Below are 26722 nucleotides of genomic sequence, written 5' to 3' on the forward strand. Positions count from 1 at the left end.
CCTTTTTTCTTATTAAGGTGATTTACCTTAGGTATTTGTTATGGTAACAGAAAGCTAACATATCTCCTGAAAACAGGTCATAAGGTTGTACAAGTGAATTGTTTACTTTGAAATGGTGACTTGTATAAGTGAAATTATTTGCATAATTTAAATGGCTATTTTATATTATGTGAATGTCACCTCAGTGGAGGAAAAAAGAATAATTTGTTCTATTTTTCAGAGAGTGTGACAAACTGCTTATAGCTATCTCACTACCAGATAAAAAATAATTAGTACTGCTACAACAGAAACAAACATCTTAATACATATATTCTTATACTCTCATACTTTATATTCTATACAGCAACTTTCCAGCAGCAACCACTTGGATTAAAAAATATTTTTTGGCAAATTTACTCTTTAAGCTATTAAAAAGTATTATAAACATGAAAATCAGTCATTCAAACATTAATATTTAATCTGTTTCAAAACTAAATCACTACACATAAAACCAAATTCCACTGCAATCTCTTCTTTCTTAGGATTTTCTGCATAAGTATATCACTGCTACATGTCTATTTATACTTTTGATGTATGAGTCATTCCACAGAATATATATATGTATATATATATATAGATAGATAGATAGATATTACTAATTGGTTACTTTAAAATATTTCCATGAATAGTATAATACTGAACATATTATTAGTATACTGCCCTTCTATAAAAACAACATTATAATTCTGGTAATGAAGATCTAATGCTAAAGTGTCCAATGATAGCTGTTAGTTAGCTACATGTGGTTACTAGCTATTATATTGCATGTACAGATATAGAAGTCTCTATTGGATAGTGCTGATACCTAATGTATTCATTTTCTTACAATATTAAACATTTTTTGTAGATATGTGCTTTGATTCATGTATTCTCTTACTGATGATGTTTGTTTTCCCCTGTACATTTGAAAAGCTTCTTGGATTAAAGAATATTTTCAGGATATATACCAAGGCAGAACTGCTGAATCATATATTCTACATGTCCTTAAGTAAACCTTAAGTAACCTTAAGTAACCTTTATAATAGCTACACTAGCTGGGTGTGGTGGTGCACGCCTGTAATCCCAGCAGTTTGGGAAGCTGAGACAGTAGGATTTCAAAGCCAGCCTCAGTAACAGTGAGGCGCTAAGCAGCTCAGTGAGTCCCTATCTCTAAATAAAACACAAAATAGGGCTGGGGAAGTGGCTCGGTGGCCAAGAGCCCGGAATTCAAACACTGATACCTTTAAAAAAAAAAAAGTTTTACTAATTAATAATTCTACCAACTACAGAGTTGAAGTAACAAAAATGGAGACTTAAGAGGCCTCAAACTCACATTCTTCTGAACATCTGTCAAATTCTGAAGCAGCACAGACAGAAAGTTAAGGAACCAAGCCAAAAACCTCTGAGAAGAAATCCTCACAGTGTCTTGTGCTGAGAAAAACAGGTTTACCTAGTTTTTGAGTGAAATCCCTGGAGGGCCACAATCCAGGGACAACAGGGCAAAGCAGAGGTAGACTGGAGCTTAACAACTCTGCAACCCTACCTTAACCCAGTGCAGTCCTTAGCCTGGGTTAAGGTAAGTAGGTGATAACTAACTGTAGAGCAAAAGAAAGGAGGAATCTTCTCTAGGGTAAGAGAACATCAGCTGAAGTCTTTGTAATTATTTATCCATAGCATCCAGCACTCAACAAAAAATTACTAGGCATGCAAAGAAAAAGGAGCCAATGAGAAAAAAATAAAACAGCCAACAAGGAAGATAAAATACATATAGGAAAAGATTAAAAAAAAAAAAAAGGATGGAAAGGTAGATTACAACAAAGAATTTTTTTTAAATGGGAATTATAGGACTAAAATAATAAAATTAACAATTTATTTAGTAGATTTAACAATATAGTTTGTTTAATAGCTGAAGCAGAAGACACACCGAGAATCCAATAGGTCAATAAAAATTTTTCCAAAGGCTAAGGTTGTGGCTCAGTGGTAGCACACTTGCCTGGCACATGTGAGGCACTGGGTTCAATCCTCAGCATTACATAAAAATAAATAAAGGCAATGTGTCCATCTACAACTAAAAAAAACTTAAAAAAAAATTTTTTTTTCCAAACTGAGGCACAGTGTTTTTTTGTTTTAAGAAAATGAAATCAAAACAAGAGAGAACAGAAGAGAGATGTGGTACATAGCAAAAAGGTCTAACATATGTCTAAATGGACTCCCAGAAGGAAATGATAGAAAAAAGGGGGCAGAAGCAAAATACAAAGAAGTAGTTTTTTAAAAACTAATAAAATACACCAACCAACAGATTGAGAAGTTCAGTAAATCTACATAGGATTATTACAAAGGAAACCATACCTAGATACCTTATAGTAAAAGTATTAAAAAACCAAAGACAATTTTTTAAAAATCTTAAAAGAAGCCTACAAAAAGCAACACTTAAGACAACTGACTTCTCCACAAAAACAATGAAAAGTGATAAACACTGGAAAGTGATCTTTAAAAGTGCTGAAATAATTCTACAAAATATTCTTTAAAAAATGATAAAACTAATACACTTTCAAACTAACAAAACCCGAAAAAAATGTGCCATCAATAAGCATGCAATGAAATATTATATTGAAATAAATTTGTGTTTCAAAGGATGTTATTAAAGTGAAAAGAAATACTACAGAATGAGACAACATGTTTACAAATGTATTTTTCTTCTACTTTACAAACTGAAAGCTATTGTATTGCAACAGTGTAGAAAGTAAGTCACCAATTTTAACAAAGACAAATCTTACTTACTTTAAAACCTTTGTTTTAGGGGCTGGGATTGTGGCTCAGCGGTAGAGCACTCGCCTAGCATGGGCAGGACCCGGGTTTGATCATCAGCACCACATAAAAATAAAGGCATTGTGTTGTGTCCATTTACACCTAATAAATATATTTTTTAAATCATACCTTAAAACAAACAAACCTTTGTTTTAGACTAAAAAGTCATAATTTTTTTTAAATTAAGTTTAGTATTTTTTCAAATTCACATCATCAGTTATGTTTCCTGTGGTTAATTTTACTTTAAAAAATTATTTTAAGTAATAATCTAATATATAACTCAAATAAACAAGTTTGTAAATCATCTAACACAGTAGATCTCACCTGACAACAGGTCAAAAAGGGAAAAGAAAACTAGAATCTATTAAATACTTACCAGGTACAGTGAAACACACTTTACATGTTACCTCATTTAATCCTCACAACCACCATATGAAAGTATAATCCCCACTCCTACAGATGAGGAAATTAAGTCTCAGAAAGCTACTTAAACTTGACCATGATTATATAGTTGCAACTAACATTGAGTATTTACCATTGTTTCAAGGTCTACTCTAAATTTATTTTATGCATTAACTCATCTATCCTTCCCTAATATCCCTATAAAGAATATTACTATTATTGCTCTCAATTTACAGATGAAGAAACTGAGACACAGAAATTAAGTAATTTGTTCAAGGTCATAAAACCTACAATTAGTAGAGCTGAAATGCTTGCCTAGGTAATCTGACTTCAGAGCATGAATTCTTTTTTTTGGGGGGGGGAATTGAACTGGGAATTGAACCCACAGGCATTTTACCACTGAGCCATATCCCAGCTTCAGAGCCTGAATTCTTTTTTTTTTTTTTTAAATATTTATTTTTTAGTTTTAGGTGGACACAATATCTTTATTTTTAATATGGTGTTGAGGATCGAATCCAGCGCCTCGCACATGCCAGGCGAGTGTGATACTGCCTGAGCCACATCCCCAGCCCCTGAATTCTTCATCATCAAACTACCTTGCTGTCTCTCCAGGATTCAAAACCAAGGCCTTTCTAATCCCACTAAGTCAAAATTTGTCAATATGTAATTAATGTGTCGTGAAAATCCCTGAAAGGAAATGATGACTCAAAAATTAATCTAAATATACTCTTACACATATCTTAAATTTAAATTCAAATCATTTCAAAAAATTATTCTATTCATACTATAGAAAGGCAGCAGATTTGATTGTGTTCAATTTTAATGTAAGAGAAATATGGTAAACTACCAAGCAACCTCTATAACCGGGGCAAGAGTCAACTAAATCGCATTTAAGGTGATAATAAGAAAAAGAGATTAGGGAGACATAATTTGCCTATGATAAATTTTTTTAAAGAGACATTTTTCCTAACATACCTTCTCTTGCTGCAATCTTAAAAGTAAACCACGCTGTTTTTTCCGGAGTGGGGGCATTTTATCATCCTCTCCCTTGTCTCGTAGATGTCTGCAAATAATATTTTTCATTGAGACAAAGACTAGATTAAATTCATGTTATAATTTCAAGAATTCTTGGTTACTAACAAGTTCACAAACCTAGTATTTTCAAAAGCTGAAAACAGTTGTTATATGCAGCAGCAGTTAATATCTCAGGAAGTATTCTACTGATTATGTAATACATGTAAGCCCTAAACTAAGTCTTTTAAAGATAGGAGGACTCTGAACAATTTGCAACACTATAGAGGACTTAAGTATAGGACAACAACATGAGGATCAGTTAGACTGTAAAAGAGAAATGAAAACAAAATATTATATGGGTACGAAGGAAGTCTTGAAAGTAACACAAATCAAAGATTATTGCCATATTCCTGGATTGTAAAAACTAGGTTAATTTATTTATTTTTTATTTATTTATTTTTTAATTTTTATTGTTGGTTGTTCAAAACATTACATAGTTCTTGATATATCATATTTCACACTTTAATTCAAGTGGGTTATGAACTCCCATTTTTACCCCGTATACAGATCGCAGAATCACATCGGTTACACATCCATTGATTTACATATTGCCATACTAGTGTCTGTTGTATTCTGCTGCCTTTCCTATCCTCTACTATCCCCCCTCCCCCTCCCCTCTTCTCTCTCTACCCCCTCTACTGTAATTCATTTCTCCCCCCTGTATTTTTTTCCCTTTCCCCTCACTTCCTCTTGTATGTAATTTTGTATAACCATGAGGGTCTCCTTCCATTTCCATGCAATTTCCCCTCTCTCTCCCTTTCCCTCCCACCTCTCATCCCTGTTTAATGTTAATCTTCTTCTCATGCTCTTCCTCCCTACTCTGTTCTTAGTTACTCTCCTTATATCAAAGAAGACATTTGGCATTTGTTTTTAAGGGATTGGCTAGCTTCACTTAGCATAATCTGCTCTAATGCCATCCATTTCCCTGCAAATGCCATAATTTTGTCATTTTTTAATGCAGAGTAATACTCCATTTGTATAAATGCCACATTTTTTTTTATCCATTCGTCTATTGAAGGGCATCTAGGTTGGTTCCACAGTCTTGCTATTGTGAATTGTGCTGCTATGAACATGGATGTAGCAGTGTCCCTGTAGTATGCTCTTTTTAGGTCTTTAGGGAATAGACCGAGAAGGGGAATAGCTGGGTCAAATGGTGGTTCCATTCCCAGCTTTCCAAGAAATCTCCATACTGCTTTCCAAATTGGCCGCACCAATTTGCAGTCCCACCAGCAATGTACAAGTGTACCCTTTTCCCCACATCCTCACCAGCACTTGTTGTTGTTTGACTTCATAATGGCTGCCAATCTTTCTGGAGTGAGATGGTATCTTAGGGTGGTTTTGATTTGCATTTCTCTGACTGCTATAGATGGTGAGCATTTTTTCATGTACTTGTTGATTGATTGTATGTCCTGCTCTGAGAAGTGTCTATTCAGGTCCTTGGCCCATTTGTTGATTGGGTTATTTGTTATCTTATTGTCTAATTTTTTGAGTTCTTTGTATACTCTGGATATTAGGGCTCTGTCTGAAGTGTGAGGAGTAAAGATTTGTTCCCAGGATGTAGACTCCCTATTTACCTCTCTTATTGTTTCTTTTGCTGAGAAAAAACTTTTTGGTTTGAGTAAGTCCCATTTGTTGATTCTAGTTATTAACTCTTTTGCTATGAGTATCCTATTGAGGAATTTGGAGCCCGACCCCACAGTATGTAGATCATAGCCAACTTTTTCTTCTATCAGACGCCGTGTCTCTGATTTGATATCAAGATCCTTGATCCATTTTGAGTTAACTTTTGTGCATGGCGAGAGAAAGGGAATCAGTTTCATTTTGTTGCATATGGATTTCCAGTTTTCCCAGCACCATTTGTTGAAGATGCTATCCTTCCTCCATTGCATGCTTTCAGCCCCTTTATCAAATATAAGATAGTTGTAGTTTTGTAGATTGGTTTCTGTGTCCTCTATTCTGTACCATTGGTCCACCCGCCTGTTTTGGTACCAGTACCATGCTGTTTTTGTTACTATTGCTCTGTAGAATAGTTTGAAGTCTGGTATTGCTATACCGCCTGATTCACACTTCCTGCTTAGCATTGCTTTTGCTATTCTGGGTCTTTTATTTTTCCATATGAATTTCATGATTGCTTTCTCTATTTCTACAAGAAATGCTGTTGGGATTTTGATTGGCATCGCATTAAACCTGTAGAGAACTTTGGGTAATATCACCATTTTGATGATGTTAGTTCTGCCTATATTTTTCCATCTTCTAAGATCTTCTTCTATTTCTCTCTTCAGGGTTCTGTAGTTTTCATTGTATAAGTTTTTCACCTCTTTTGTTAGGTTGATTCCCAAGTATTTTATTTTATTTGAGGATATTGTGAATGGAGTGGTTGTCCTCATTTTCATTCAGAGGATTTGTTGCTGATATACAGGAATGCCTTTGATTTATGTGTGTTGATTTTATATCCTGCCACTTTGCTGAATTCGTTTATTAGCTCTAATAGTTTCTTTGTAGACCCTTTTGGGTCTGCTAGGTATAGAATCATGTCATCTGCAAATAGTGATAATTTGAGTTCTTCTTTTCCTATTTTTATGCCTTTAATTTCTTTCGTCTGTCTAATTGCTCTGGCCAGTGTTTCGAGAACTATGTTGAACAGAAGTGGTGAGAGAGGGCATCCCTGTCTTGTTCCAGATTTTAGAGGGAATGCCTTCAATTTTTCTCCATTCAGAATGATGCTAGCCTGAGGCTTAGCATAGATTGCTTTTACAATATTGAGGTATGTTCCTGTTATCCCTAGAAAAACTAGGTTAATTTAATCATATCAAATTAAATGAGGAGAGGCTAGGGATATAGCTCAGTGATAGAGCATGTACTTATTAGCATGTACAAGGTCCTGGGTTTAATAACCAGAAGCACACACACACACACAAAAAAAAAAAAATTAAATGAGGAAACAAAAATATCTTAAAACATAAAGCATTTACTTTTTATGGAAGTAACTGAACAATGAAAACTATGCTACTGAAAGAACTTACTTTTTTTGATGTTCTAGCCAAGCTAATTCAGCTTTGGTTTTCTCCTTCAAAGCCTTTTCACGAAGACGCAGAAGTGAAGATTGATGAGCTGCCCTCATTTCCTCTTCCTTCATATACTGTCGAACCATCTCCATAGTAAATTTAGAAAAGCTATCTTGTCCTCCTGAGAATGGCATGCTCAGCTCCTAAAGTAGAGAGTTTATTTCAAGTTTTTTTCCTATTAAACATTTTGATATTTAACGTCATTAATATGAGATACACATTCATAAAAATAAATTATGGGGCTGGGGCTGTAGCTCAGTGGCAAACTGCTTGACTGGCACGTGTGAGGCATTGGGTTGGATCCTCAGCACTACATAAAAATAAATAAAATAAAGGTATAAATAAATGAATAAATAAATTATGAAGCCAGAGTAGTGGTATTTGTCAGCAATTAGAGCCACAGCAACTTAGCAGGATCTCGTCTCAAAAATAAACAAATAAATAAATAAAAAGTATTTTACATTATCAAGGCCCTCAGCAATTTAGTGAGATGCTATCTCAAAATAAAAAATAAAAAGGGCTGGGGATATGGCTCAGTGGTTAAGCACCTTGGGTTCAATCCCTGGTACCAAACACACACACACACACACACACACACACACAAAGTATTATACAAGGCTGCCAACCATGTAAGAAAACATTCTTCAAAAAGACACATAAAAGGGATTAAAACACATTGCTATTTAATCAGTCAATAAATCTTAATAAATAATTACTGTACAACATGTACAGTACCAGGGATACAAAATAGGGTAAGAATTTGTTCCTGTTTTCCAGAAGCAATATGATTTGGAAAGAAGAATGATTGTAAATTTTTAAATGGAGCTAAGTAGAAGAGCAAAGCAATTAAGAAACCCATAGAAATAATACTGACTCATTTTCTTAGAGGCTATATCTTATTTTAATGAATAAGTTTATATTCTACTTTATAAGAAAAGGGAAGCCAGATTTTTAGAAGGAAAATAAAACATAAAACTGATTTTTAGGAAAAGAATTCTGATTGTTGACAACTGAGTTCAAACATAAAATGTATCCTTGTACCTTTAAGAGAATGCATCCACAAACATTTACCTCCACAGGCAAACAGAAACACACCTTGGCAGAAGACAGTGTGGTCTTGTCTGGGGAAGCTTCTTCATCAGAGTCATCATGATGGCCTCTTTTCTTTTCCATGTTAAATCTGCGATGACTCTCAGAAGGTAGTAAAGATCGAAAAGATTTTTCTTCTATTTCATCTTCTGTCATAGATTCATCAAATTTCAGAGAATATTCTGTTGCAACAGAAGTTGAATCTAAAAAATTAGGAAGAAAGCAGATTTTATCATTGTAACTGCTCTCAGGAGGTATTTACACTTAGCCTGTTTGCCTCTTTCTGGCACAATCTAACATAAATTCATAGAACTGATCACTAGCAACTTAATAGACTTGGAATAATAAAATTCAATTACCTTACAAACGTGAAAAAAAACTCTTAAAAACCTAGAAACACTAGGAAAAAAAATTCCTTCATTAAAGAGTTCTTACAAATCAATTAGAAAACTACTAATACACCTTTAAAAAAACAAGAAAAGGTCCATGATGAGACGTTCCACAAAGGAAATGTAAACACCCAAAATGATGTTAAAAAAAAAAAGTTTAATATTACTGGCAAAAATGACAAACTATCTTCTTAGAATTCCAGGCTTAGAGACGTAATATAATGCATATATACTCACCTGGATATGTGTGCACACACAGGCGCAATTGCTTTTTCTATCCATCCATCCAACAAGGTAAACAAAAATTCATACTGATGTCTCTGACTCAAATTCACGCTTGTCTTCCTTTTCTTATATTACCTGTAACTTCCCTTTTTAACACTGAGAAACCTGGCTCCCACCATCCAATCTTCACTTACTTATTTGTTCAACACCAACACACAGTTAAAGAACTATTAATTGGGCTGGGGAAACAGCTCAGTTGGTAGAGTGCTTGCCTCACATTCACAAGGACCTGGGTTCAATCCCCAGCACCATACACACACACACACAAGTTTACCAACTAGAATATGGGTTTATGTACTATTACTTTTGGATTAGGCTTACTGTTTTTAATCATAACACCATTTCCAAAGTTACTCAGACCACCTCTTTTTCCCCAGCAATGCTTAAATTTGGTTGTCAACCTGACCGGATTGAGATGCTAAAAAATTGGTAAAAATATTCTGTGTGTGTCTTTGAGGGTACTTCTTCCAGAGAAGACTGGCTTATCTGAATGCCCTCCTTTGTTTCATATTGTCTACTTCAATCCAAACTGGCAATGTCCCTGCAGGTAACATCCCATCAGAATTTCTGGATTCTGCTGAGATGGCTAATCAAACTCATGAGCAATCTTTTGTGGAGTGACTCCCCAGCCACACCAAAACATGCTTTCTCTCCCTCTCCCTCCCTCCCTCCCTCCCTCCCTCCCTCCCTCCTCTCTCTCTCTCTCTCTCTCTCTCTCTTTTGATTTATGGATAGGCTTAGAATTTTCTAAATCTTAATTTCTGGTTCTTTTTTGCTTAACAATTCCTTCAATTTATTGTAAGTAGCAAAGAGAAACTACCCACACCTTAGAAATGTCTTAGTTAAATATCCCCCATCATTTTTGACTTCTACTTTCCTTAAAACACTAGGACACAATTCAGTCAAGTCATTTGCCACTTTTTTAAAAAAAAATTACCTTTCTTCCAGTTTCAATGGAAACAATTATGCATTCATGTGCAAAGAAAGTTACCTTTCTCATCAGGAAGAGATGGAACACTATCACTTCGTAAAGAATCATTTGCAGCAGTCTGAACCTGTTCATCAATTGAACTCTCCATATTTTCACCACAAAGTTTCTTCTCATTTTCCTTAAAAGACAGAACTGAAGGACTTTCTTGACGGCTGCTACTGCTACTACTTCTGTTTATGGATGTTAACAGAAACAAACAAAAAAACAAATAAGGATCATAACTTCAAAGAAAACTTATCTGACTAAAGCACTGTGCCTTATAACCACATTATGCAATGAAGAAACATATAAAAAACAAAAACTAACTAGATATAAGTCTGAGAATACACTATTTTGGAAAAGATGAGAGAGGATGTCTCACTTTGAAATAATCACAACAGGCAACCACTATTCTTATATTACTGCTCCCTTTTTCCTTTACTTTCGAAGTCAAAGTTCTGGGAAAAGGGGGCTTCTACTCACTATTTCTATTTCCCCTCATTACATCACGATCTCTTACAATCTGATGCTCTCCCAATTGCTACACTGGAACTATTCTTTTTTAAACTATCTAAGCTTCTAACTGCAAAATCAAATAATTTTTTTCTTTGTTACATTAGATGTTGTTGATCTCTATCTTCTTTAAAAGCTCTATTTGCTAAAGAAACTATAGAAAAAAGTCTACTTTAGGGTAATCTGGATGAAAGATATTTTAAGACTGCATTATTTTTCCAACTTTTCTGAAAGTCTGACATGTTAAAATTGTTTGATAAGAATTCTTCTTTCTTATATTCCAGGGTTCTATTCTCACTTATCTTCCCACCTCCCTAAGAAGTTTTCCTATGGTTTTTCCCCTTGTTTTTAATTTTTATCTTTCTTTAAAATGATGGTATTCCCTAGAATTTTATTTTGGTTCCTTTCTCTTTTATGTTACATAACATTTTCCTTGAGCAATCAAATGGCATGCTTGTAACTTCAACTATTATCACTCAGACTAAACCTCAACTCTGTATTAGCAGCAATTTCCTTCCCTCAACATTGCCTCAAGTATCCAAATGCATACCAGACTTCTGATTTTGACTATCCTTCAGCCAACAAACCCTGTGCAGTATTCTCACAAATGCTTCCCTTCTTATTTTTCTTAATTATTCAGTGATTTAAAAAGGGGGCAGGTATTAGAAGCCTATCCTGATTCAGCTTTTAAGAGCCTCTCCAAATGCTATTTCTGAAATAGAAAATATCTCTGAAATCCCTGTCCTTCTCTGTCTGTTCACTAATTTAAGATTCATTTCAAGTATTATTTCTGTGAAGTTCTCAAGGACTCCTTCCCATTTTTCCAGGAAGGTTTCATCATTTCTATTCCTATGTTCATATTTTTAATGTGTATTTAAATGACAATATAGCTTAATAAATGTTTCCAAAAGGGTAAATCTAACAAAGCTATAAAAAGATACAATGCAAGAATCACAGCCTTTGGGACAGATATCCCCTGTATTTCTCCTTTTCTAGCAAAGAAATAAACCTTCTTTTTTCCTTTTTCTCAAAACCATGTCCTCATTGTTGGATTGGTATTGGGTACAAAGATCAAATTTTCAGCAACAATAATGGCATTAGAGTTTTTTAGGTCCTTATTTCTTAGACATATGCACTGAAGTATTAATTGGTCAAATGCTATGATCTAGGATTTGCTTTAAAATACTCTAGTAATACTAAAGAAAACATCGAAAGGGTATGCTAAATTGCTCAGGGCCTTGCTAAGTTGCTGAGTGGGCTTCAGACTTGTGATCCTCCTGCATCAGTCTCCCAAGCAGCTGGGATTACAGACATGGGCCACCGCACCTGGCAAGTATCAACTATGAAGGGACTTTTACAGTATGCCAAATAATTTTAACTTTACCTTGAATGGTCTGAGAGGATTCAAATAAGTGAATGACTAAGTTGGCTGCAAATTTTATAAAAATCACCCTGCTCACCATGTGGCCAATGAATACAATGGGTAAAGATGAGAGGATGAGGAGACCTATTAGTAGTCTACCACAGTAATTCAGTGGTTTAAACTAGGTAAATATCAGTGAAGGTAAAGCTTAAATAAATGTCATGTAGTTTCACACACATAATAGGTACTCAATACCTATTGGTACTAATCCCACACTAACTTTCACATTTTTTAGTCTTATACTTTAAAATTTGCAGGGGGAGATGGTTTAAACATTGCTTTTAAACTGGGGATTGAACCCAGGGACACTTCATCACTGAGCCACATTCTCATCCCTTTTTATTTTTTTATTTCAAGAAAGAGTCTCACTAAGTTGCTAAGGATGGCCTCAAACTTATAAACCTCCTGCCTCAGTCTCTTGAGTTGCTGGGATTACAGGTGCATGTTTTTGACTTAATTTTTTAAATTGAGGCTTTATTGTACTTGACAATGACAATATCCTATCTAATAAGGAATGCTGGAAAATAACCTTTAAAACCTCATTCAAGGATAGAATCATAAATGAAAACTAGAGACATTAATACTGTGCTAACTACCAAAGAAAAACCTATTTAATATTTTTATAATGATTATAATTAGTACATATGCTAATGTTAAGAAATATGGGCCAGATGCACACCTGTAATCCCAGCAACTTGGGAGACTGAGGCAGGAGGATCACAAGTTCAAAGCCAGCCTCAGTAACTTAGCAAGGCTCTAAGCAATTCAGCGAGATCCTGGCTCAAAATAAAAAAAATCAAAAGAGGTAGGGATATGGCTCAGTGGTAGAGCAACCTTGGGTTCAATTCCAAGAACCAAAAAAAAAAAGAAAGAAAGAAAAGAAATATGAATGCCAGTGCAATAAACATAGGCTTTGGAGGCTGATAAGCCAATTTCAATGTCTTGGTGTGTCACTACTATGTGACTCTGGGGGAAATGCTTAACTTTTCCATGGGTCTCAGTTCCTTAATCTATGAAGACAACATTAGCTGACTTGGAAAGATGCTGTGAAGATTAAAGGTAAGAAAAACAACATATACAATGCTTATGCAACTAGACTCTCAAGGAGTAGTAGCTATATTACATGGATGGACTATTCGTAAGTTACCTAATTAAAGAGGCAGCCATTGTTCCATTAACAAAAATAAGAAGTCAAGGAAAAGCAATGTTTAAGCCCTTTGTTAGAGTTTGCCAAACTGAATCAATAAAAAAAAAAAAAATTGTCTTCACCTTTGATCATGATTCTTGTATCTTGAAGACTCAGAGTAAGTATCGAATGAAGGGGAATACTTTTGATGCTTTGTGTCAAGGGTCTCTTCTTTACTCTGAGAGAGTGAAAAAGATTGACTTATCCTACAAAGAAAATAAAAACTGATTCAACATCCAGTCTCCAATAAGAGAAAGATTTTGAAGATTGTTTAACAGTAAACGAGATAAAATCTTGAATGCAGAGATATTATGAAGTAACTGTTACAAAATATTTGAGGGGAAAAAGGCATTCAATAATAAAAAAGGACATATAGTACATAAAGGATACCTTCTGCTTAATTAAGGGAAACAAACCCACAACAGTCCTAATATCAATGAATGCAAATAGAGGCTAAAAATCTATAAATTAGAGAAAATTAAAGTATGATTTTTAAAAAATAACACACATAAATATATGATGTCATCCAGCTCATCTAAAAAAAAACTTTGATTTTTCATTGTTTCTAGAACAAACACAAAAGTCTTGAAATCTGTAAGATCCTATCAAAATGTATTGTCTCCTCTTTGTTCGCTTCCTCTAGTCACACTGGTCTTCTGTTCATTTCCTTAAACATGTCATGTTCTTTCTTCCCTCAGAGCTTTATAACTGCCTATTCTTTACCTTCGTCTTATCACTAACTTCCCATCCTCTAGATGTTACCACAAGCTTGAGTTTCTCATGAATGCCTTTTCTAACTTCCTTTTTTTTTTTTTTTTAATTTTTATTGTTGGTTGTTCAAAACATTACATAGTTCTTGATATATCATATTTCACACTTTGATTCAAGTGGGATATGAACTCCCATTTTTACCCCGTATACAGATTGCAGAATCACATCGGTTACACATCCACTGATTTACATATTGCCATACTAGTGTTGTATTCTGCTGCCTTTCCTATCCTCTACTATCCCCCCTCCCCCGCTTTTCTAACCTCCTTATACCCCTGTCTCCTGAGATGTGGAGTTCCTTTCTTTCATGACACTCATGTCCAGTATTTTAAGTATTTATTCATTCAACTGAGTATTTATATTCCCTACTAGATTTTATGCCCATAACTAAATTCCTAGTGCCTTGGACACAGAGATACTCACTGGAGATGAGTGTCTGATGAATGAATGAATACTAACCTATCTGTTTCAGCTCTGGTCCTAAATTGTTTCATGAAGTCTGGAAGGTGTTGCTGCTGGTGATCATACAGCGTTGGCAGAGGAGCTCCTGAAGCAGTGATGGCGTCTGAGATATGAGTTCGAGTCAATTCTGCCATCTAAATATGAACACACAACAAAAGCAAACACAGATGTAAAAGATGTCACAGAAGAACTGAGAGGGAGCAGTGTCTTGGAAAGGATAACTTGATAGAAAACAAGTAAATTCTGCTACTAATACGTGAAATATCATGGACATGTCATTTAGCCTCTTTAAATCCCAACAGGCTCATCTTATAAAAACAAAGAGATTAACTACATAATTTCTAAGCTATATTAATCTACAAATTAGAGAGAACACCTTCAAGGCATATAATAAGCAGTAATAAATCTTTTTAAGAATCAATTCAATTACTTCCTTTATAGGGCTTTCCCTACTAACAATGTGAAGTATTTTTGCCCTATTCTTCACTACTATTCCAATTGCTGCATATATTATTCATTTGGCATTTATTCTATTACGGTTTTGAGCTATTTCTCCTACTGATAATTTAAAAGTATTTTTGAAATCTTTTGTTATGTTTTCTACTATGTTAAAATTTCCTTGAGAAAGGAGACTCAATTTTATATTTATTTGTACAACCCTATGGTACCCAAAAATATAGTAGGTTCATGAATTTTTAATAACTGAGTCATTTTACTAATAGTCCTAATTTTTCCTTAAATAAATTATAATTGCTAAAATAAAATGTCAGGAGATAGTTTATTTTATAGAGAAAGCAATGAAATTATTTCTGGATTTACCCTTGGTACAATTAAAAAAAAAAACACATGAACTAATATTCTTCTGGATAAAAAAATGAAAAAATGAAACATCACCATATGAAGCAGACAGTGGTTCCCTGAGGCCAAGATTGAGTACTAACTGCAAAGAGGCATGTTGGAACTGATAGAAATATTCTACTATTTATTATGGTGGTATTTATAGGGAATTATATATTATGTACTTTATTTTTATTTATTTATTTTTTTAATATTTAATTTTTTTTTTTTAGTTTTCAGCGGACACAACATCTTTGTTTGTATGTGGTGCTGAGGATCTAACCCAGGCCACATGCATGCCAGGCGAGCGCGCTTACCACTTGAGCCACATCCCCAGCCCTATTATGTACTTTAAAAGTATGTACTGCATTCTTTTTAAGTTATACATCAATAAAGTTATTATCTTTTTAGAAAGCTAATCAGAGGGCAGAAATTTAGAATTCATCTCCATCTTTTTTCTGATTCCCTAACATTCATATGCACAACATATTCTAATAAGAATTTTAAAATTCTTTTATCAAAAGGGACCCCAATAAGAGTCACTGATTCAAATTATGCCGTTGTTAGATGTTAGGAGCTTATTACTGATAAGATCAAAGTTATTCGACTGACTAAAAACTAAAAAGGAAAATCACTCTCCAGAGGGTCTTACCTCACAGATCTGGCGAGCTGCATCTGTGGTTAGGCGAGCAGTCTCTGTTTGCTGAGCTGCTATTTTACAAGTTGCTTCCTGAAGGACTTCGGTTACTTCCCTTTGTGATTTAACTACCTGCTGTAATGATTCTGCATGGACCTACAAATAAAAGGTGGTAAGAAAAGAAGGTAGGTTTCAGTATCCCTTCCACCCAAATTAAGTTTTTATTTTTAATCTTTTCAATTGTAAATGGACACAATACCTGTATTTTATGCTAAGGGCTTCACATGTGCTAGGCAGGCACTTTACCACTGAACTACAACCTTTGCCCCAAATTAAGTTTTAATCTATATCTGTTTCATAAACCAAGTGCCTTGTGAAAAAACACTTGATTATATGCTGGATTTCACAATTTAAGTATTTACTTTATCATTCAGAGTTTATGTGTCTGGACAAATAATTATGACATACCTCATTTGCCACTTTTCTAAATTGGGATTAAATCTTGCCTATTTATTTCAGAGGGTTGCTACAAATCCCACACAAAGAATTTAAACATTCTTGTTTACATCCTTTCTTTTTTATTCCTATGTAATTTAAAAAACTACAGTAATTTCTAAGATACAAATTTAGGTTTAGAAAACCAGTACCTACTGTAAAATAAATTACCTGAGCTGCTTTGTTTCGAGTTTCTTCTAATTGTCTCTGACATTCCAGAGCTTCCTGTTCAGCCTTCAGTTTCAAAAGGGCCAAATCTCTTTCATGGCGTTGCTGCTGTGCCTTCAAAATCAAGAAATGGTCAAATATTAATCCTAAGGTACTAAACTATTTCAACACAGTGACTACCATAAACACAATGCTTTCTTCTTTTTATTTTGAAACAGGGTCTCACTACGTTGCCCAAGCTGGTCTTGAACTCACATTCCCAGTCTCAACCTCAAGAAGAGCTAAGATTCTGGATACAAACCACCACGCCCAGCTCAGAAAGCTATCTTTCTAACACAAATGATTTAGAACACCCAATTAGAGCCTAGGTCTGTGTTTTAGCTTAGTGGTAGAGTGCTTGACTGGCACATGTGAGGCACTGGATTCAATCCTCAGCACCACATAAAAATAAATAAAATAAAGGTATTGTGTCTATCTAAACTAAATATATATATTTATTTATTTATTTTAGATTAGAACCTAAAGGAAAGATAGTAAGGACAGTCATTAGTCATTTGTTAGACCACCCAAGATATCTTTTTTTTTTTTTTTTTAAGAGAGTGAGAGAGGAGAGAGAGAGAGAATTTTTTTGATATTTATTTATTTATTTATTTTAGTTTTTTGGCGGACACAACATCTTTGTTTGTACGTGGTGCTGAGAATCGAACCCGGGCCGCACGCATGCCAGGCGAGCGCGCTACCACTTGAGCCACATCCCCAGCCCCACGATATCTTAATTAATATAGAAATATACAAAAATTCCAAGGCATGAAATTAAGAACTGATGCCAACAAGCTGGTTAGAAAGCAAAAATTATAGCATCTAACTCGGGAAAAAAAAAATAGGTCCTTTGAGTGAAAATAAAGACAATATCTCATATCTCACAATGTTGCCTGCTTCATTTTAATTTTGAAGGAACAGCCTCATTAAAAAAGCTGCCCCGCACAAAGATACCCTTTTACCAAGATCCTTTTTTGCCATATGACGTTAGCTATAAATTCATATATTTTCATCTTTTCTGGAATAGTGCTTTAAATAACAGATTCTCTAAAAGTAGTTAGGCTATATATAGTCATAAAATGCCCTGAGCAAATCTGGAAATCCAGAATTATAATGTACCCTGAAAATGGTAGAAAATCTCAGTGTTCACTTAGACTTTAAGGTCACCATGGCCCTTTACTGCAAAAGGCCATTTCTTTCACAAAGTTGACAACAGCCATCCCACCCTCTATCAGGGAACATTTGGAAGTGTCTTCGAAGTTTCCACTGTCACCGTAACAGGACAGCACTATGATTATTAGAGGATGGGTGCAGAAATACTGAGCAAAGTATGGAGCAGTCTCACAAAGAACTGTTTCCACAGCCAGGCATGCCTATGATCCCACAGACTTTCAATGCCAAGGCAGGAATATCACAAATTCAAGGCCAGCCTGGGCAACTTAGGGAGACCATGTCTCAAAATAAAAAGAGCTGAGGCTATAACTCAATGGTAGAGCATCCTGGGTTCAACCTCCACTACTACAAAACAAAAAGACTACCTTCAGGTATTTGGGGAAGAATAACCAGAAAATAAAACTGAAAAAAATTCACAATAGCACCAAAAACAAAATATCTAGAAATAAAATTTAAAATGTTAAGACTTCTAATTAAAAATTATACTGCTAAGAAAAATATTAAGACTTAAATAAGGGATGTGGTTGTGGCTCAGTGGTAGAGTGCTTGTCTAGCATGTATGAGGCACTGGGTTCAATTCTTAGCACCACATAAAAATAAATGAATAAAATAAAGGTATTGTACCCATCTGCAACTAAAAAAAAAATTTAAAGAAACTTAAATAAACAGAAAAAGACATCAGATTCATAAATTAAGATGTATATTCTCCACAGACTGTTATAACCTTTCTAGTCAAAATCGTACCAGGCCTTTTTATTTTGGTAGAAACTTAGGTGGAAATGCAAACTACCTAGCATGGAAAACACCATCTTGAAAAAGAAGACAAAGTTGGAGAAATTACATTCTGATTTCAACACCATAAAGTCACAGTAATAAGATAGTAAGAACAGAAATAGATCAATAGAAAAGAGCAAAGTCCAGAAACAGATGTACATATAAGTGGCTACTTAATCATTGATTTGTTCACTAATGTAATTGAAGTTCTGTTTTGTTTTTTTAAGAAAATGGTGCTGGAATAACTGACTATTCATAAAAAGGAAAAATGAACTTGGACTCCCTTTGCTCATTTAAACCTCAATATTAACTTGAGGTTCACACACTTATAAGAGACAAAACTAAAAAAAAAAAAAAAAAAAAACAACAACTTTTTAAAAAAGTATTTATCTTTATATTAGAGTATTTTAATCTCTTAGAGCAGGCAAAGATTACTTAGAAAAAAAGCACTACCATAAAAAGATGAAAAGTTAAAAACAAGAATTTATCAAAACTAAAAACTTCTGTCCTTAGAAGACATGTTTAAAAAATAAGCTGTGGGGGCTGGGATTGTGGCTCAGTGGTGGAGCGCTCGCCTAGCATGTTTGGGACCCATGTTCGATCCTCAGCAACACATAAAAAATAATAATAATAACAAAGGCATTGTGTTGTGTCCATCTACACCTAAAAAATACACTACAGAAATACAGAAGATAATTAGAAATTATTTTGAAACCGCATATTCCAATGAAATAGAAGATAGTGAAGGCATCAATAAATTCCTTAAGTCATATGAGTCATATGAGATCTGCCCAGATTGAGTCAAGAAGATATACATAACTCAAACAGACCAATATCAAGTGAGGAAATAGAAGAAGCCATCAAAAGATTACCAACCAGGACTGGATGGATATACAGCAGAGTTTTACAAGACCTTTAAAGAAGAACTAATACCAATATTCTTCAATCTATTTCAGGAAATAGAAAAAGAGGAAGTACTTCCAAATTCATTTGATGAGGCCAATATCACCCTGATTCCAAAACCAGACAAAGACACTTCAAAGACAGAAAACTTCAGACCAACATCTTTAATGAATATAGATGCAAAAATCTTCAATAAAATTCTGGCAAATCAGATACAAAAATATTTCAAAATGATCGTGTACCATGATCAAGTGGGATTCATCCCCGGGATGCAAGGGTGGTTCAACATACAGAAATCAATAAATGTAATTCACCACATCAATAGACTTAAAGAACCATATGATCACCTTGATAGATGCAGAAAAAGCATTCGACAAAATACAGCACCCCTTTATGTTCAAAACACTAGAAAAACTAGGGACAACAGGAACTTACCTCAACATTGTAAAAGCTATCTACGCTAAGTCTCAGGCCAACAACATTGTAAACGGAGAAAACCTGAAGGCATTCCCTCTAAAATCTGGAACAAGACAGGGATGCCCTCTCTCATCACTTCTATTCAACATAGTTCTTGAAGCACTGGCTGGAGCAATTAGACGAAAGAAATTAAAAGAATAACTATAGGAAAAGAAGAACTTAAACTAGCACTGTGTGCTGATGATGATTCTATACCTAGAAGACCGAAAAGGCTCTACCAAGAAACTTCTAGAACTAGTAAATGAATTCAGCAAAGTGGCAGGATATAAATCAACACCCATAAATCAAGGGCATTCCTGTATATCAGTGACAAATCCTCTGAAATGGAAATGAGGAAAACTACCCTATTCACAATATCCTCAAGAAAAAAAAACACAACTTGGGAATCAACTTAACAAAAGAGGTGAAAGATCTATACAATGAAAACTATAGAACCCTAAAGAGAGAAATAGAAGAAGACCTTAGAAGAAAGATATACCTTGCTCATGGATAGGCAGGATTAATATTGTTAAAATGGCCATATTACCAAAAGTACTTTACAGATTCAATGTGATTCTGATCAAAATCCCAATGGCATTTCTCACAGAAATAGAAAAAGCAATTATGAAATTCATCTGGAAAAATTAGAGACCCAGAATAGCTAAAGCAATTCTAAGCAAGAAGAGTGAAACAGGTAGTATTGCTATGCCAGATCTTAAACTATACTACAGAGCAATAGTAACAAAAACAGCATGGTTCTGGCACCAAAACAGGCTGGTAGATCAATGGTACAGAACAGAGGATACAGAGACTAACCCACAAAATTACAACTACCTTATAGTAGACAAAGGTGCTAAAAGCATGCAATGGAGAAAGGATAGCACCTTCAACAAATGGTGCTGGGAAAACTGGAAATCCATATGCAACAAATTGAAATTGAATCCCTATCTCTCACCATGCACAAAAGTTAACTCAAAATGGATCAACAATCTAGGAATCAAACCAGAGATTCTGCGTCTAATAGAAGAAAAAGTTGGCCCTAATTTTCATCACGTGGGGTTAGGCCCCAATTTCCTTAATAAGATACCTATAGCACAAGAATTAAAACCAAGAATCAACAAATGGTACGAATTCAAACTAAAAAGTTTTTTCTCAGCAAGAGAAATAATATGTGAGGTGAATAGGGAGCCTACCATCCTTGGAACAAATTTTTACCCCTCACACATCAGATAGAGCTCTAATCTCTAGAGTATACAAAGAACACAAAAAGCTAAACACCAAAAAAACAAATAAACCAATCAACAAATGGGCCAAGGACCTGAACAGACACTTCTCAGAAGAGGATATACAATCAATCAACAAATACACAAAAAAATGCTCACTATCTCTAGCAATCAGAGAAATGCAAATTAAAACCACTGTAAGATGCGGGGGGAGCGGAGATACACTCATACATTGCTGGTGGGACTGCAAATTGGTGCAGCCAACTTGCAAAGCAGTATGGAGATTCCTTGGAAAGCTGGAAATGAAACACCATTTGACCCAGCTATCCCTCTTCATGGTCTATACCCAAAGGACTAAAAACAGCATACTACAGGGACACAGCCACATCAATGTTTACAGCAGCACAGTTCACAATAGCTAGACTGTGGAGCCAACCTAGATGCCCTTCAATAGATGAATGGATAAAAAAATGTGGCATTTATACACAATGGAATATTACTTGGCACTAAAAAAATAACAAGATCATGGTATTTGCAGGGAAATGGGTGGCATTAGAGCAGATTATGCTAAATTAGCCAATCCCGAAAACACAAATGCTGAATGTGACTCAAACTGGGGGGTGACTCAAAATGGGATAGGAAGGAAGAGCATGGGAAGATGATTACCTCTAGATAGGGAAGAGAGGTGGGAGGGAAAGGAAGGGAGAAGGGGAATTGCATGGAAGATGGAAGGAGACCCTCATCATTATATAGAATACATGTATAAAGATGTGAGGAAAAAAAAAAAAAAGAATAGAGTCACCTTAGATTGGGTAGAGAGAAGTGATGGGAGGGGAGGGGAGGGGATGGGGGGAAAGGAAAGATAGTAGAATGAAATAGACATTATTATTACTGTGTGTATATACGTGACTGCATGACCAATGTGATTCTGCAACCTGTACACTCAGAAAAATGAGAAATTATATCCCATCTAATTCAAATGTATGATATGTCAAGATCATTGTACTGTCGTGTATAACTAATTAAAACAAATAAAAAATTTTTAAAAATATATATTAAAAAAAGGAAGCCATAGGGGCTGGGGCTGGGGCTCAGGTAGAGCGCTCACCTAGCACGTGCGAGGCCCAGGGTTCTATCCTTAGCACCACATAAAAATGAATAAGTAGTGTCCAACTACAACTAAAAAATAAATATTTTTTTTTAAAGTAAGCCATGATCTGGGATATGATATTTTAATTACATCTGAAAAGAACTTGTTTCCAGAATACATAAAGAATTCCTATAACTCTAACTTAAAGACAATCCAAATACGAAAGATTTGAACAGATGTTCACAAAAGGTGTAAGAACGGTCAATAAATACATAAAAAGATGATCAACTTCATCAGTCATAAGGAAAATACAAATCACAACCTCAATGAGATGCTATTTCACTTTCACAAGAATTGTAATTTAAAAGAACTAATAATATTAAATGATATTAAGAATAGGGAATAATTGGAACTTTCAGATATTGCTATAGGAAAGTAAAATGTTATGAACATTTTGGAAATATTTATATAAGCCCCAAACTGGATATAATCCAAACATATACCAACAGGAAAATGAACTAATTGTGAGATTTCCATCAATGGACTCTTTTTTTTTTCCTTTTCCCTTAAGGTGATCTTTATTTTTTATTAATTTTTAAAAATTTATATATGACAACAGAATGCATTATAATTCATAATACACATATACAGCACAGTTTTTCATATCTCTGGTTATATACAAAGTATATTCACATCAATTCGTGGCTTCATACATGTACTTTGATAATATGAGCATCACATTCCACCATCATTTCTAACCCCCTGCCTCCTCCCTTCCCCTCCTATCCCTCTGCCCCATCTAGAGTTCGTCTATTCCTCCCATGCTCCTTCTCTCCCTACCCCACTATGAATCAGCCTCCTTATATCAGAGAAAACATTCAGCATTTGGTTTCAATGGACTCTTACCAGGCCCAAAAACAACTGATATAATGAAATGGATAAATTGATGATGAATAAAATAAACACAACAGAGTTCAAAGTATTCTTGAACTTTATGTAAGTTCAAGAAAAGGCAAAATAAATGATGGTGCTAGGATGGTAATCATCTTAGGAGATGAAGTGAAAATGGGTTATGGATCAACTTTCTGGGGTAATGGAAATGTTCTATGTCTTGATTAGGTGGCCATAACATACTACCATATACTCCAGTCAAAATTCATCAAAGCTTCATGCTTAAAATCTGAAAATTTTATTATAGGTAAACAACATCTCATTTTAAAAAGAAGATACTGTTAGTATTCTCACTGAGGAACACTGCTTAGACTTCTGAATTTTTGTTTGCTAAGGAAAAGTCCACATTATGCTGGCTTTATAAAAAAAAATATGGATCTCACAAACTTTTATGGTTTGGTACCAAAAAAAGCATTATTTTTTTTTTTTTAAATTCTGATTATCAATGAAAAGAGAAGATATTAAGAAGGACTTTCATACAGTCATTAAAACAAAACATAAAACAGGAGACAGACAGACACACATACACACACACAGAACAATTGTGCTATTATTCTGCTGCCTAAACACCATATTTTCAATATTCTCTTAAGTACCCTATGTGATAGTTTTTCCCATGGTTATTTATGGGTGCTGTCCAGCTGACTTACTATTTGGCAGTTCAAAAGTTAATTTTTTAACTCATCATTGAGATTATTTTAAGTAGCAAAGTTAAAAAAAAAAAAAAAAACTCCAGAAAGACAAAGACCACAATTACCTTTATGATCTGAGCCAGAGACACACTTTCCTGCTGAGCAAGTGAAATGCCTCTTACTCTTTCTACATCTGACAGTTGGCGCACTGACTCCTCAATGGCACTCAGATAATTGAGTTCTGCCGTCATACGATGCTGGAGGCCAGCAGGAGAAAAGCGTTTCGAACCTAGAGGGTATAAAAATTGGAAAAGTTCACATGAAATTACACATCAAGATTTCTAAAATTGGGCTGGGGATGTGGCTCAAGTGGTAGCGCGCTTGCCTGGCATGTGCATGGCGCTGGGTTCGATCCTCAGCACCACATACAAATAAAGATGTTGTGTCCACCGAAAACTAAAGAATAAATATTTAAAAATTTTCTGTAAGAAAGATTTCTAAAATTTATGTCCAATTATAAGAACCAGAAACAAATAGCTTTCCTTTATAGGACAGATGGTGACTAACTTATACAATGTATTTTAAGCTTCTTCTTTTATGTGCATGTGTTTGCACATGTGTATGAAGACATACATACACTTATAAACCCTTCAGAATGCACAAATGGGATACATTCTTTAGGTTATGCTGGCAACACAGGAAAAAACTGTCACTACTGCACTAATCAATCTTTCATGCTTTTCAATCTTTTGATTTCCCACATAGCTTTTTAATACCTCAAAGAGAAATCACATTCATTTGAAAAAACATTTTCCGATGGTTCACCCAAAAAAAGAAATCTTCAAGAAAATATGTAATATCTTATTTTAAAAATTATAACTGCATGGATCCACTTACCTGGTGTTGAAGTCATCTCTGTGGCTGTTCTGCTAGCAGCCAGGTTCACATCAGTAAAAGATGCACTGGGTTTAAATCCTGTTGTACTTGCGGGAATTATCACTGAGGACTTAGATTTTTCTAAGGAAGTCCCAGGAAGGTCGAACTGTAACAATTTCTGGGAACTTGGAGATAGCGGAGAAGTTGGAGTTTTTGGAGTTTTTCCCTTGTCAGATGAAACACTAGTAATTTTATTTCATAAAGACATAAGGAAAAAAAAACTACTTTGAGCTAAACATAATAACAACATACATTACTTTCTTTACCAACATAAGCATTAACAAGCTATGATTTATTTATTTATTCAACAGTCATTACACTGAATCAATGACTATGAACACTCCCCTAACTGCTAGATTCATGATAGTGAAAGTACAATCCCTGAGTACAATCCATGCCCAGAATAAAATGGAAAAGGGGCCTCTTGATTAAATTGGCACTTAATTCCTCTGTGATGTATGTTATGATTCATTGTAGTGAAAGTAATATTTTCTAGAATCAACATTATATAACAATAAAAATACGATTGTATGTAAAAGTATGTAAAGTCATATTAAAAAATTGTCTGAAAATGTGTCTGAAACAAAAACTGAAGGTTATTTGTAATCAATAGGCTAAGCATATATAACATTAAAAAGTAGGAAATAAAAACAAGAGTAGGCAAACTCCATAATCACTATAAAAATAAGTTTTCAAGAATCTGCTTGAAGGGCTAAAGCTATAGCTCAGTTGGTAGAGTGCTTGCCTTGCATGCACAAGGTCCTGGGTTCGATTCCCAGCACACACACACACAAAAAAATCTGCTTGAGTGATCTAATAAACTGAATAGGAGAAAAAACGTTTATAGGAAGAACTAATTCCAACAGTGAGACCAAAAGGATGCTAAAGAATTGGTTGTGCTGAAAGAGTAGAAGAATACAGTTTGGAAACAAAATCTGTAGAGAAAGAAATGAGATACTTTATGGAAATCCAAAGGAAATACTTAAGTAAAATTAGATTCTTGGGTTGGTTTATGGGATAACTAACCTTTCAAAGCACCCAAGAAAGGAAGATGCTTAGGTCAAAAGACTTCACCACAAACACTGTGGCAATGGCTTTCAGAACAGAAAGATGAGCTGTGCTTGAGGCACAGAATTCCTGAATAAGAGGTTTTTAACAGTTTAGGTGAGAGATGACCATACCCTAAAATCTAATCTAGAGCTATGAACAAAGTTTTTTCAGAACTACAGAATTTTATAGGAGCTCAGATATACACAGTTAACTACCAGGGTGAAATTAATCAAATGAAAATTTTGAATATCAATGATATTTTAACTTTATTATAATTGGATTACAGTATAAAGCATACATTACTTTACCTCACAGAATGCCCAGAAAGTTCTTCCAAAGTGCTATCAACATCAAGAGTTTGCTCATAATCTTTAGCAGAGAGTTTGCTATTGGTCCCAGATTTCTTTCCTTGATGGGAACCACGTTCTGAACTAGAATGTACTTTTTCCTCATCAATAAGTGTGTTTTGAACATTTCCAGTGAATGAATCCAACCCTGTAAAGTAAATTTCTTATAAAGTTGATACCCAATATGAGTTACCAAAGAGATATAACTGATAGATAGATTTCAATAAAGTAATTAAAAATTACAGACAGGAATACTTAAAAATTGTCTTATATTTAAAATGTTTTCCTTTATCTAAAATAGAATAACCATCCTTTTGCTTCTATTTAATGAAAGCAAAAAGTCTTCCATTAATATATTCTACCTGCTATTAATACGTTGTTCTTTGCTTATCTAATAATAAAAGATAAGTATATTAAACAAATAATCTCAAAGAAGTTTTTTAAGGATAAAATTCAGAGCTGGGGAGAAAATTAGTAGCTAGTGCCAAATGAATTATACAATTCTTTTGAAAAACTTCACGGCAAGAACAATGTACATAAAAATGTTAATGTTCTC

The 26722-nt window shown here is 34.5% G+C and overlaps 1 protein-coding gene across 2 annotated transcripts in view; it reads right to left on the reverse strand.

The window, feature by feature from the left end:
- Cep350 (centrosomal protein 350) overlaps positions 1–26722 on the reverse strand; it is a 163598-nt gene that overhangs the window by 66670 nt on the left and 70206 nt on the right. For both annotated transcript variants that reach the window (XM_076872833.2, XM_076872831.2), the window contains exons 15-25: positions 26128–26314; positions 24731–24951; positions 23959–24122; positions 16596–16706; positions 15945–16085; positions 14453–14589; positions 13306–13428; positions 10122–10291; positions 8463–8659; positions 7326–7510; positions 4204–4291 (exon numbers count right to left, since the gene is read on the reverse strand). In XM_076872833.2, the coding sequence (XP_076728948.2) occupies positions 4204–4291; positions 7326–7510; positions 8463–8659; positions 10122–10291; positions 13306–13428; positions 14453–14589; positions 15945–16085; positions 16596–16706; positions 23959–24122; positions 24731–24951; positions 26128–26314 (1724 nt within the window). The remainder of the gene's footprint in view (positions 1–4203; positions 4292–7325; positions 7511–8462; positions 8660–10121; positions 10292–13305; positions 13429–14452; positions 14590–15944; positions 16086–16595; positions 16707–23958; positions 24123–24730; positions 24952–26127; positions 26315–26722) is intronic.

The sequence above is a fragment of the Callospermophilus lateralis genome, chromosome 13 (genome assembly GCF_048772815.1).
Source record: "Callospermophilus lateralis isolate mCalLat2 chromosome 13, mCalLat2.hap1, whole genome shotgun sequence".
Taxonomy (NCBI): Eukaryota; Metazoa; Chordata; class Mammalia; order Rodentia; family Sciuridae; genus Callospermophilus; species Callospermophilus lateralis.